The 12,719-nt window shown below is 43.1% G+C and overlaps 1 protein-coding gene across 1 annotated transcript in view; it reads left to right on the forward strand.

Moving 5' to 3' along the window:
* Nucleotides 1-474: 474 nt before the first annotated feature.
* Gdi2 (guanosine diphosphate (GDP) dissociation inhibitor 2) overlaps nucleotides 475-12,719 on the forward strand; it is a 28,187-nt gene continuing 15,942 nt past the window's right edge. The window contains exons 1-2 of the mRNA NM_008112.4: nucleotides 475-743; nucleotides 11,263-11,370. Of these exons, the coding sequence (NP_032138.3) occupies nucleotides 699-743; nucleotides 11,263-11,370 (153 nt within the window). The 5' untranslated portion in view covers nucleotides 475-698. The remainder of the gene's footprint in view (nucleotides 744-11,262; nucleotides 11,371-12,719) is intronic.

The following is a 12,719-nucleotide window of genomic DNA, read 5'->3' on the forward strand; positions in this document are numbered from 1 at the left end:
GCCAGGAGCCAAGCTGCAGAGGCAACGAGGCTGCCAACCTTCGGAGAGGCTGGCGTCCTCACGACTTGGCCCCGCTCGGCCAGGGCGATGCACGTACACCTCTCAAAGTCCCAAGGGCGGAGCTTGGGCTCCGTGGCCCGAAGCCTAAACAACCGTGCTCCATCTCACACCTTGGCGCGAGAGTCAGGCACGTGGTAGCCCAGCTGCAGTTTCCGCCTTGTTCCTCCTATTCAACTAGACCCTCAGCTTCGCATGTCGCCGCCCATACCACAGGAGCACAAGACGGGTGAAATTTAAAAAAAAAAAAAAAAAAAAAGCGCAAAACCGGAAGCCAAGATGGCAGCAGTCCGCCCTTCTCTCGCGAGAGGGGAACGAGGGGGGGAGAGGTGGGGTTAAGGAAATTCACCAATGAGAGAGCAGGATCCCCTTGACTGACGGCGCCGTCGGCCTCTCGCACGCCCCGCCCCGGCGCCGGAGCTCGCTCTCCTCACCCCGCGCTCTCCCCGCCTCCCCTCCCTCCCCTCCCTGCTCTTCTCTTCCCGTTGAGGTGGCGGCCGGCCTCTCCTCCTCCTCAGCTCCGTTTTTCCTCTCCTCGCTTTTTCCCTTTCCCCCCGACCCCCGGGGCCCAGAGCGGCCGGACTTCTCGCTCCCTTCTCTACGGCGGCCTCCGAGCCCCCGCGTGCGCTCCTTTCCCCGCCATGAATGAGGAATACGACGTGATCGTGCTGGGCACCGGCCTGACGGTGAGCTGCGGCGGGCTGCGGGGAGACGCGGCCGGCCGGCCTCCGCCGGGCCCGGGGGCGAGGGCGGGTCCCATCGGTGTGCACGAGCCTCGCCCGCGCCCGAACTGCCGGTGTCTGCGCCCCCTTGGGGGCCGTCCCCACTCGCCCGCGTTGAGTCTGGGATAGGGAGGTCGTGGCTTGTTGGGATGCAGTGATTTGAAGGCGTCGGTAGTGTGTTAGGGAAAACCAGGATGTGGAAGCCGGGACGTGTCCGTGGGAAGCCTGCCCATTGGGAAGTTGAGGGCAGAACCGCCCAGCAGCCGGAGAGAGACAGCCTCGTCCTCCTGCAGGAAGGAAGAGGACCGGGAAAACAGCTTGTGCTCCTTGCACTTCCCCTTTGGGTGAATGACCTCTCCCGCTTGGAAGCAGGCAAGCCCTGGACCGAGCGGGAGGGAGTCGCTGCTGGCGCCTGCACTTCCTATGTAAGTGGCGAGTAGCAGCAGCAGCAGCAGCAGCAGCAGCTTACTCAGCTAGTCTCAGGGCGCAGAAAGCCAAACAGAAGGATGATCGCTGATCGATAATTTGTCCTAGAGTTTGGCCAACTTAAGTTTCTAGAGAAAATCATGAAACGAGTTTCTTTAGGAAAAAAACAAACACCCTTTTTCTAATTGCTTCACTGCCCTCTCATCCACTCGCTTGAAATGGGAAATGAATTTTCTCAAAACTTGTCTGTTAAATACTTTTCACGTCCGGCCCGTGCTTCCCTTTTGTTTGGTTTATTGCGTGCCGCCACAGTTTCTTGAGAAGGGGGAGGCTAAGTTCTCTGTACTTGTTACACTTCTGGGAGGTTAGAAAATAAATGCGCAGTGTGAATGTACTGGTATGTAAATGTAAGGCGGTCCCTAATGCTCCAGTACGTTTTCGTCAGTATCTATCTGCTTAAATATGGGAAAAATATAGACAGGTTTTTATACTTTGTGCTTTCCCCCCGGCCCCCCACTGTGACAAAAGGGCTGATCTTTTGCAAAAAGGAGTTGGGAAGAGAACCGACCATTTTGAATATCAATTGCGGTGTGTGTGTGTGGGGGGGGTATTGAATGTGAAATTATGGGTAAATTACTTCATCTGGAACATTGATGTATGGATCCCATATGTCTATCCATCAAATGTCCAAGTCATTTAATAAGAGCCCCACGGCTTTCGACTTTGTTGAAATGCATTGGCATTTCTTTCTTTCTTTTTTTTTTTTTTCCTCGAGACAGGGTTTCTCTAAGTAGCCCTGGCTGTCCTGGAACTCACTTTGTAGACCAGGCTGGCCTCGAACTCAGAAATTCGCCTGTCTCTGCCTCCACCACCGCCCAGCTTGCATTGGCATTTCTTAGAATCAAATTAATATCTTTAAGATAAAATACTCGGAAATAACTGTTTTAGAGAAAACCTTCAAGATTTTTTATTCTACTTTTTTTCTTTTAATACTTTTAGGAAAAGCTTATTTTTCTCTTTGAAGTGATGAATGATTGCTAGAAGAGATTATTGAATTCTGACAAGTTCTCACCTTGTAGCTCTGGTTGTCCAGGAATGCAGAGCTCTGCCTATCCCTGCCTTCTGGGTGTTGGGATGAAAGGCAAGGCCAAGATGTTCTGCTCAAGGCTCAGTAACATGTGACTGCCCAGAGAGTAGACTGGAGATAGACATCATTGCTCACCTACAAGGCCATCTACTTAACTTTGAATGAATGACTGAATTTCTTTTATTTTTTTGAGGCAAGATCTTTCTCTGTAGCCTAGCTATACTGGAACTCCCTATATAGATCAGGCTGACCCTGAATTTAAAAGATATTTCTACCTTCTAGCCTTCCCAGTAGTTGGTCAGTGCTTGGATTAAAAGGCACATACTGTCACACCCAGCCATTGGAACACCCACCCCCCACCCTCAACCCCGTCAGTTGGGGAGACTTGAATGGCTAAATTAATCACTACCCAGGGCTCTCTGCAGGTTGACCTTTTTTAGTGCCTAATTGGGGGTTCCGGGCATAGTAAGTAGTTTGTGATGGTGGCCTGTTAGTGGGCCCTGTGGCTGCCAGCATATTGTGAGAGCCAATTATTTCTCTTTTATATTGTCATTGCTAATACTTCACATTTGCCCATTAATAGGGTGGGTTGAGTGTAGCTAAGTGAGCCCAGAGGCTTCCTGCAGGCTTCCACAGGCCTAGTTTAGAAGCATCATTTTGTATCAAAGATAGCACAGTCTGTTTAACAAAGTAACACCCTTTATTTAAATTTTCACTTGAATTGTGAATTTCTTAATGGGTAGTGGATACATAAGTAACTAGAATTTAGAACAGTTTCTGCTGTCTTACAGCTATGCTAACCTTGTTTCTCACTGGGCCTTCCTAGATCTATACTGGGAAATGTTTTAGAATTGTATCAGTGTAGCTTGTGATCATCATAGGACCATCATTAATAGACACAGTAATAGCAGAATGATGTTGACAATAAGAAATGACATTAGTAGAACTTGGGTGAAATCTTGAGTTAGGTTAAATCTTGAAGAGACTCCCAGTCAAAGTTAAAAGCCACAAATTAGATGTAACTTTGAATATCAGAATGTACATGGCATTAATGTTTGGCTTGTAGACATTTAGTGCTGGAGATTTCAGAACCTAGTAAAAGGGTGTATACCAAATGTATATTATTGTTATGTCAAGGACTTTGAGTGAAGGAAACTTGTTACTTTAGTGTTGCTTGGTGTTGGCATTCTTTTCTATCAGTTAACTTCACATTAATCCTCACGCATTGAAAGTTACTTTAGTAAAGAAGACCTTTAGTTTTCTATGAGAAATGGCAGATTCTGTGTAATTATCTAACATTGAGAATTATCACTTTAAAGGCTATGAGGTCATGGTACACACATTTAATCCCAGCACTTGGGGAAGAGGGGTGGGCACAGACACAGATGGACCTCTGAGTTGGATGCCAGTCTGGTTGACAGAACTTAAGGACAGCCAGGGCTACACAGAGGAACCCTGTCTGGACAAAGAAAAAAAAAAAGTAGTAGTGCTCCGCCCCCCTCCAAACCTATAGTTTGTAGACAAGCCTTTCTACTGACACCAGAGTAAGGAGAGTGACTGTCTTGGTAAGTAGTGTTTTGTGATGACTAATTTTTGTGCTGTGACATTTGAATGCATTAAGTCCCAGTGAGCTTTGTGGGGCCTTCAGCCCCTTTAACTAGGCTCAGGCTGCTTTGCCTTCTGAATTATTCAGTCTCATTTTTGCTTCCTATCCCTTCTTTGTTGGTTGGCTGGCAACTTCTGCATTTCTATGCTTTGAGCATGTGTAAGCAGACTTTTACCACATAATTGGCACACAACTCATATGGGCTTGGTAATAAATCGCTGAGTTGTGCTAGAATTACTTATTTGAAAAGAGCTGGCTCTACAGCCATTTGTGTTTCCCAAGGCTTTGTTCTTTTTTTTTTTTTTTTTTTTTCTACACAGTAAGCCTACACATTTGAGCAGAAACATGTACTTTGACATATAAACAACTCATTCTCAGCATAATATGTTTAAAGATTATTTTACATCCCAGAATATGCTCCCTATCATTTCTCTTTATTAAAACATACTTATCAAATACTAGATTTTTGTGCTTGATTTGAGAATCCTAAACTGTAATTTAAATTTGCTCAGACTTAGATTTGGTCTTGAAAACCTTTGCCATAGCTTCGAGAGGTATAAACACAGGACTTTGTATTCCTTGTGGTAGTGGTCATAGGACCAAGGAATTCAAATTCTTTTTTTTTTTTTTCTTTTTAAAGTTGAATGTTCCTAGTCTAAAGATGTTTAATTTAGAGTGCTCCAAATGAATCTTTTCGAAGCTCCAGTATAGTACCACACATGGGAATCCCATCCTGGACATTGTGTTGCTGGGTGGTTGACAAGGTGCAGGCTCACTAAATGCTGTATTAAGGGAATTTCAGGCTAGCCTAAGGAAAATTTATGTTTAGGCTTGGATCCTATTCCCAAGAAACTTTGCTATGGTTTGGTGACACTTAATTTAATCCGAGCATGTGGGTGGCTCAGGAGGTTGAATCAGACAGAATTTGAGACCAGCTTGGTCTGTCTACCTACAGAGTTCTAGGCCAACTAAGGCTACACAGTGTGACCTTGTCTAAAAAATTAAAAACAACAACAAAAACCCCATATGTATCAAATTTTTCTAAAATGGAAAAAAAAAAAAAACCAGACATTTAAAACACCTGTTTCAGGCATTTTAGATCAGGGAAGCAGCTTGTGTTCGCCTTAGATGTGTTTCAAGGACTTGAGGTTCACATATGCTTTTTAAGCATGCATACATATAGGTAAAGTTGGGTATTTGATTCAGCTGTGTTAATTTTTGTCTCATTTCAAGTGGCTTCTGATTTGAAAGGCTACTCTGGGTTAATGTGGGTTAATGTTTTCAAACATTCATCCACTCACAGGATGAGCTGCTATTATCTCTCCTCCTCCTTCAGGAGACTCTCCTGATTGAAGACTCAACTTGAAGTAATTATTTGTCCTATTTCAGTTATTTAAACTATCTGTGACTGTTGCAGTCTGTTATGGTAAATGAAAAGGTAAACTTAAAAGCTTCCTGTATTGCACAGATGCGGTAAGTAATAGGAGTGCCTTGAAAACCTCTGCGATAGGTTGGAGAGATGTAGACAAAGGACTTTGTATTCCTTGCAGTAGTGGTCACAGGACCAAGGCTTTCAAATTCTTTTAAAAAAAAAAAAAAAGAAAAAAAGTTGAGTATTCCTTTCTTAAAGATGTTTAATTTAGAATGCTGCAAATGAATCCAGACACTCAAGTTACTCTGTGGAAGAATAAGAGTAAATGTAGACACCGAGGGGTATATGCATATACTCTCAGTAGTGAGGAGCCAGAGGCAGGAGGTTGGTGTTTGTAGCCAGCATAGGCTGCATAGTGAGACTCTGTCTGACTTAAAAAAAAGAAAAGGGGAGCATGAGAAGTTCACATAGAATCCTCAGAAACTTCATAAAAGGAGGTTAACTGGCTTAAAAAGTTTTGGTAAGCCTGTTGTGATGGTATACTCCTCAGTCCCAGCACTAAGGAACTCTGAATTCAAGGCCAGCCTGGTCTACGTATTGAGTTCCAAGATAGCCAAGTCTACATAGAGAGATCTCATCTCAAAACAAACTAATAAAACAAGTATTGGTAAGCTTTTCGAGCAGGAGGAATGCTTTTCTAGTCAAAGAGAACACTGTAAGATGGGATTTATAAAAAGGATGTAGGAGCTAGTAGAATAGATGGCTTAATGGGAAAAGGTGCTTGGTGCCGAGCCTCAGGACTTGAATTTGATCACTGGGATCCATGGGTTATGAGACCAGTTCTCTACTTTCAAGTTTTTCTCTGACTTGCACATTTGCCCCATGGCATTCATGTGTACACATACCCAAGTGTCAATACAAAAAGTGCAGGACTAGGAAAATCCTACCAGTATGCTGCTTGTGGAGAGATGAGGACTTCCAGATCCCACATTAAAAAAAAATAACAAACCAAGGAGGTATTTGTTCTAAATGATTCCTTTGAAGGCAGTTACTGTCAGCTGTTTGACAAGTTTTTAAATTAATAGGCCCCTTATTTTGGTTTTTAACCTACATGTTTTAGGGCTATGGTCATGCATATTTGTAGGAGTGTGAAGAGTTAGGTGTAGATGCTATTCAGCAAAGTTTGCTGTGATTTTTGTTTTAGAAATTGAGCCCTGAAGTCTTGCTTTTATTATATGAGAATGTGATTTTTGGTCATACTCTTTAAATGCAAGAGCCTGTTATTCCACTTTCATATATGCGTTGAGCAATATATTTTAATATGGCACTAAAAGAAGCGAGGGAGCTGGGTGAAGTGGCCTACACATGTACTCCCAGTGCTGGGAGGTAGAGGGAGGCAGACCTCTGAGGCCAGCCTGGTCTACATGATAAGATCTAAGACAGCCAGGGCTACACTGTGAGATCCTGCCTTGAAAAAAAGGAAAAGAGAAACAGAGAGACAAAGGAATTGTTCTTAAGTGATATTAGGGCTGATTATTGTATTTGTAAAATACTTTCAATTCTGTTTATCAATATGACATTAAGAGAGTGAATAGGTAGACACAGGATGGAAAATGTTTTGCAGTACATATAAAGGACTTTACATTCCTAAAATATATAAAGACCTTTTTATAAGGTGATACAGAAAAGACAGAATTCTATTTAAGAAAATGGGTAAGAGCTTGAGAGGTGGGTCAGCAGTTCTGAACGCTTGTTACTCCTGCTGAGGACCTGGCTTTTATTCCCAGCACCCACATTGTGGCTCACAACCATCTGTTATAACCCCAGGTCCAGGAATGCACATACGTACATGCTGGCCAAACACTCCTGCACATAAAGTTAAAAAAGTAAAACAAAAATAAATTTAAAAATGTGTTTAAAAAATAAGTCAGTGGAACCAGTAGCTCACCCAGAAGGCTTTCTAGTCTCCAGGTGGCTTACAGTGACCTGCCTCTTCAGCTACAGGGGTCTTCTGGGCACATGTACACAGACACACATAATAGTATGTGTAATTATAGACGACATGTTTAAAAATTCAAATAAGGGGGGGAAAGGCTAAAAGTGTGATTAAATCCTAGCTGGTTCTGCCAATCATTACTCAGTCATAAAGTGTTCTCAGCCTCATTTAATCAGGATCGGTGAGGAAACCACACCCTAGTCAGAGTGACTAATGGGCCTGAAATAGGGACTTATATACTGTCACAGCTGTGAGTTTGCAGTTATAGTGGAAAGCCAGTGAGCACAGTCACTTTCTATGATGCCGACATAACAAATGGTGTGCTCGAAGTGGCCACAGAACAGTATTTTTAACTAATAAAGCACTGGCAGTCAGTGCCCACCAGGAGGAGAATGGCTACTCACATGAGCCCCAGGTGACTGTCACTTGAGAAATGCTACTCTGGTAGACGCTCTTTGGACATCAGTCCTGGACCAGCTTCTTCAACTATCCCCTAGGAACTTGTTAGAAATGCAGGTTTTCATCCCCTTCCCTTCTCTTCCCAAGCAGCCCAAGAGATGGATCTGTTTCGTTTTATTAAACCTTTGGGAGCTGTGGGTTCAACTCGAGTACGTTTCTTAACAAGACGGCAGATTATGGCAAAACAGGAGCCACACTGTGAGATCCTCTGTTTGCAGGCTTAGACAGGATTTCAGATAAGACATACTATTTTAGGTTTTGAAGGCCATGTGGGCTCTGTCACAACTGTTGTGTCACTGGGAAAATAGCCACAGTTTACATACAAACAAGCATTGTGATACCCCTGTAAAATTATTTGCAAAGCAAGTGTGCCTGCTAGATTGGCCATGTACCCAAGAGGCCCTGTTCTGTAACAAGAACAAATAAATGATTCCTTGTAAGACTTCAAACAAGTTGTATATACCTTTGACTCTAGCACTTACGAAGCAGATGGAGGCGGATCTCTGATCCAGTGCAGCCTGTTTTGACACTGTGTCAGAAGGCAGAGCAACAACAACAATAACAACAAGAAAGATCTTATTTTGGGGTATGTGAGAGGAAGACCTAGGACAAATACACTGTCAGCCCTTAAGCGCTGTCCACCAGTTTTGAGGTAGGTCTCTCACTGGCCTCAAGTTCACTGAGTAGAGTAGTCTGGGTAGCCATGGAGGCCCAGGGGTCTGCCTGACCTGACGCACCAGCACCGGGATCACAAACCTGCCACCCTGCTTGACTTTTTCATGTGGGCCTGGGGCTCTATCACAGGTTCTTGTTCTTGGAAGGATTGTGAGCCAAGTTGTCTCGTCAGCCTATCTTCTAAACACACTTGTGTTAGACTTCAAAGCAGGTGACAGACAGCACAAGGGGTAATTTATTTAGCTCTTACTTCCAGAGGTTTCAGCCATAATGGCTGGGAGGCTGTAATGAGGCAGAGCAGCCCACATACTGACCCAGAGAAAGAATGAATATCTGTGCTGGAAGGCTATTCCTCCTTCCATCCTAAATGCCTGCACCATCATTCCAAACGACAAGACTGCTGCTTTTAGCTTAGGTCTACCCCTAGTTACACTTAGGAAGTCCTAGTTTACTCTAAATAATACAGATCTTCTGGATGCTGGTATGTTTCACTTAATATGAAAAGTCTCGTCTTGTAGTATGGTGTGTTGGAACATGCCAGCACCTCAGGTATATGTGCCAGCCTGGTAGTAGGAGGACTCAGTCTTAACATAAAAATAGAAGAATCGGGTGTAAATGTAACTTATACTCTACTGTAGTCATTGTCGTCTTGAAGCCTTACTGCTCCAGTCTGCTAACCTAGGCCTAGTCCTGGAAGCTTCTAGCCTCCATGCAATCTATTCTAGGCCTAGAATGTTTTCAGCCTCTGAGATTTAACTAGTGAGTAAGCTCACCTCTTCTTGTTCTTTCTAAACTCTCCCTGACTGGTTCAAAACAGGAACCCCCTTCAGAGTTCTCTCCATCTGATTGATTCAAGCCGGCTTTTTCTCAACTATTGCTCTTCTTGGCCTTAAACTAAGTCTAGCAATCTGTTGTAATCTTTTGAGTACTTCTCATTCTCTTGCTTGCTCTGTCTTCACCTGTGTCTAGCTTGTTCTCACTCTCTGTAATCTGTCTCTGAACACCTGTCCTGGTAAAACTGCCTCTTTCCTTTTTCTCTCTTTTTCTGCACTGTTCTCTTAAGTAGGTTTCCTTTCCTCTCTCTCGTGAGAATTATTGTATTCTATTCGGTCAGATTTTTCTCTGATTTATCACTCTATCTGCTACTCAGTTAGACCTCACTTTCAAACATTTCGAACTTCTTTCTACAAACTAACATTTACCTTCTTTGTTTGAGGTTAAAGGTGTATACTAAGAGCGTGTCTATATCCCAGCCAGAGGAATTAAAAGGTTTATTCTGAGGCTGATCCAGACCACAACAGAAAAACCCCTTTTTCAATAAATAATACAATCTCGGGGTTTACAGTGTGATCAAATACGCTGCAGCAGTCAGGCGGACTAATAACCCTTTAAAAGTCCCTGTAGGTATTGGGTCCTAGATGGTAGATGAGCTTTCCAACATTGTTTTGCATTCATGAATTGTATTTTATTAGTAACAAATGATGGGGTTTTATTATCATTATTGTTTTATGTTCATCATCTTTTCCCTCAGTGTATGTTGTACACCCTGTACTGGCCTGGTGCCCGTGGAGGCTAGAAAAAGGTAATCGTAGCTCTTGGAGCTAAAGTTACAGCCTGTTGGGAGCTGCCTTGTGGGTGTTGGCAAACAACCCAGGTTTTCTGGAAGAGCAGCTAGTGTTTTTAACCTCTACCATCTCTCCAGCACTCAACTGCTGCATCCTTGCTGGGTTCCAGGGCTAGATCTGAGTGAGGTAGTTGGTGAAGGAATGAAGAAAAGACAGTCACACAGATAGGGTGGCCGGGGCTTTCTGCTAGAGAGGCTTCAGCAACCTGGAGCTCAGTGTGTGTTTTATATAGAGTTAAATAGAGATGGCCATTGCATACATCTGAACAAGGGGACCTGGTTGTTATTCGGATAAACAAGGAAGCAGCATTTACGGTTATTGCCAGACCAAGGAGACAGGGTTAGGGAAGCTCTGTAGGAGCAGCCTTTGTGGGGAACAGTAGCTGGTGGTGCTGGAAGGTATGGTGGACATTATCTGCACAGTCAGCATTACACACTTAGACAAGGAGGGAAGGCAAGGCGTTGCTATTTCCCTGAGTCTATCTGAGAGGGAAGTCCCATTAGCAGGGTCATGTTCGTCAACAATACACACCCACTCAGGACTCACTGTGGGTTTCCTCATTTCCCGCACCTAAACTGTTCTTTTTTTTTTCCAAAGATTTATTTATTAGAATAAGTTCACTGTCGCTGTCTTCAAATGCACCAGAAGAGGGTATCAGATCTCATTATGGGTGGTTGTGAACCACCATGTGGTTGCTGGGATTTGAACTCAGTACCTTTGGAAGAGAAGTCAGTGCTCTTACCCACTGAACCATCTCACCAGCCCTAACCTGTTCATTTTTAAGAGGTTCATTTCTGAAAGAATTTACCAAAGGCAAATAGTCTGTTTGTCAATTCTTTCAAATAAAGATGGTAAATCATGTAACAGGTTTTTTGTTCAACACTAAAGATTTGAGCTGGATTTTGTCAATGCAGTGTAAAAAAGGTGGGTATTACTAGTATGCTGTTAAGATAAATTTCAATGCCTCATAAAGGCCTTAGTGAATGCTTAGAAAAGAGAAACAGGATGCAGGATGCCTCTGCCTTTGCTCTGCCTGCCCAGTAAATAAACAATCCTGGTGTTGGAAATCTCATTTTCGCCTTGGAGCTCCCTGGAGTGCAGGAGAGGCCTTTTGTCATGGTGAATGAGTATTGTGATTACTAAGAAATGCTTAGTGAGATTACCTTTTTTATAAAGAAGACATTTAAGCATGTTTCGTGTGTCTTTTCTTCTTGTAACAATGCATGTTTACCTTTAGGAATGTATCCTGTCGGGGATAATGTCAGTGAATGGGAAGAAGGTTCTTCATATGGATCAGAACCCATACTATGGAGGAGAAAGTGCGTCTATAACACCGCTGGAAGATGTAAGTCTCTGACGCACACGCTTACATGTTGGCTCATTTGGGACTGTCCACTTTTGGACTCGCTCTTGGTTTTGGCTTCCTATTACTATATTTTTTTGTAGGGTAGGAGGAGGGCTTGAGACAGAATGTCTTTCTACCTAGTCCTGGCTGTCCTGTACTCTATACAGACCATGCTGGCTTCAAGCTCACAGAGCTCCCCACCTGCCTCCACTTCTGTCAGGGCTGGGATTAAAGGTGTGGAACACCTCCCCTGGCAGTTTTGGCTTATTCTGTTTAATAAGTTGGCGGCTTTCTGATTTTTTTTTTTAGGAGCTTCTAGTTTGGGGATTGTAAAATGTTAAGTGAGGACAAGGAAGCAGGGGTGGGTTGTGCCCAGTGTGCCAGAAGATGCCATTGCTGATACCTGGACTGATTATTGCCTTAGTCTCCTATTGTCCTGTATTCTTCATCGCTGTTAAGTCAGAGCTGGGACTCCAAGCTTAATCCTGTTTGCTCCGGTGTCTTTTTTCTTTTCCCTTTTTTCTCCTCCCCCTTTTGGATACAACATATGAGTCTAAGTGAGTTTCTAAATTTATCTGGAGCTTGTAAACATTTATATATATAGGGAGTGACACTTTTTTTGTGAGAATAATGTACACTTTTCCTGGAAAAATCATTGCCTGATTAATTTAATACATGTATCAAATAGTTTTTTCTTCCCTTTAGGAATATAGAAGAGTTGAAAGTATTTTATTACCAGTGTAGCAAAACCTTCCGTCTGAATCTAGCAGTTAACATTTTGGTGCAGTTGATTTGATTTGTGGGGTTTGTTGTTGTTAGTTACTTATTACTGTATTTTATTAATTTACAAGGTTTTGTTATGTAGCCCTAGCTGGCCTTGAACTCAAGATCTCCCTGCTTCCGGTGTGCTGGATTATGGGTCTGTGCCACGAGACATTACTTTATTGTGATTTTGAAACGTTGGAAGTAATAAAGACATTGTGGCACTTGACCTAAACATTTCAGTTTCCATCTGTTAAGGATGATGTTTTCTACATCATAATGAAACATTTATGAAAATTTACACTATTTATAATGTATTCATATTTCCAGCCATCAGAGTGGTATTTCACTCTTCAGTAAACTTGTTTTTAAAACCAGGATTACGGAGGGGGGGTTGGTTGTGGGGGGACTGGAGAGATGGCTCAGCGGTTAAGGGCACAGGCTGCTCTTCCAGAGGTCCTAAGTTCAATTCCCAGCAACCACATGGTGCCTCACAACCATCTGTAATGGGGTCTGGTGTGTCTAATGTCAGCTACAGTGTATTCATATACATAAAGTAATTAAATCTTTAAAAAAACAAAACAAAA

Source organism: Mus musculus, chromosome 13 (assembly GCF_000001635.26).
Source record: "Mus musculus strain C57BL/6J chromosome 13, GRCm38.p6 C57BL/6J".
Lineage (NCBI taxonomy): Eukaryota > Metazoa > Chordata > Mammalia > Rodentia > Muridae > Mus > Mus musculus.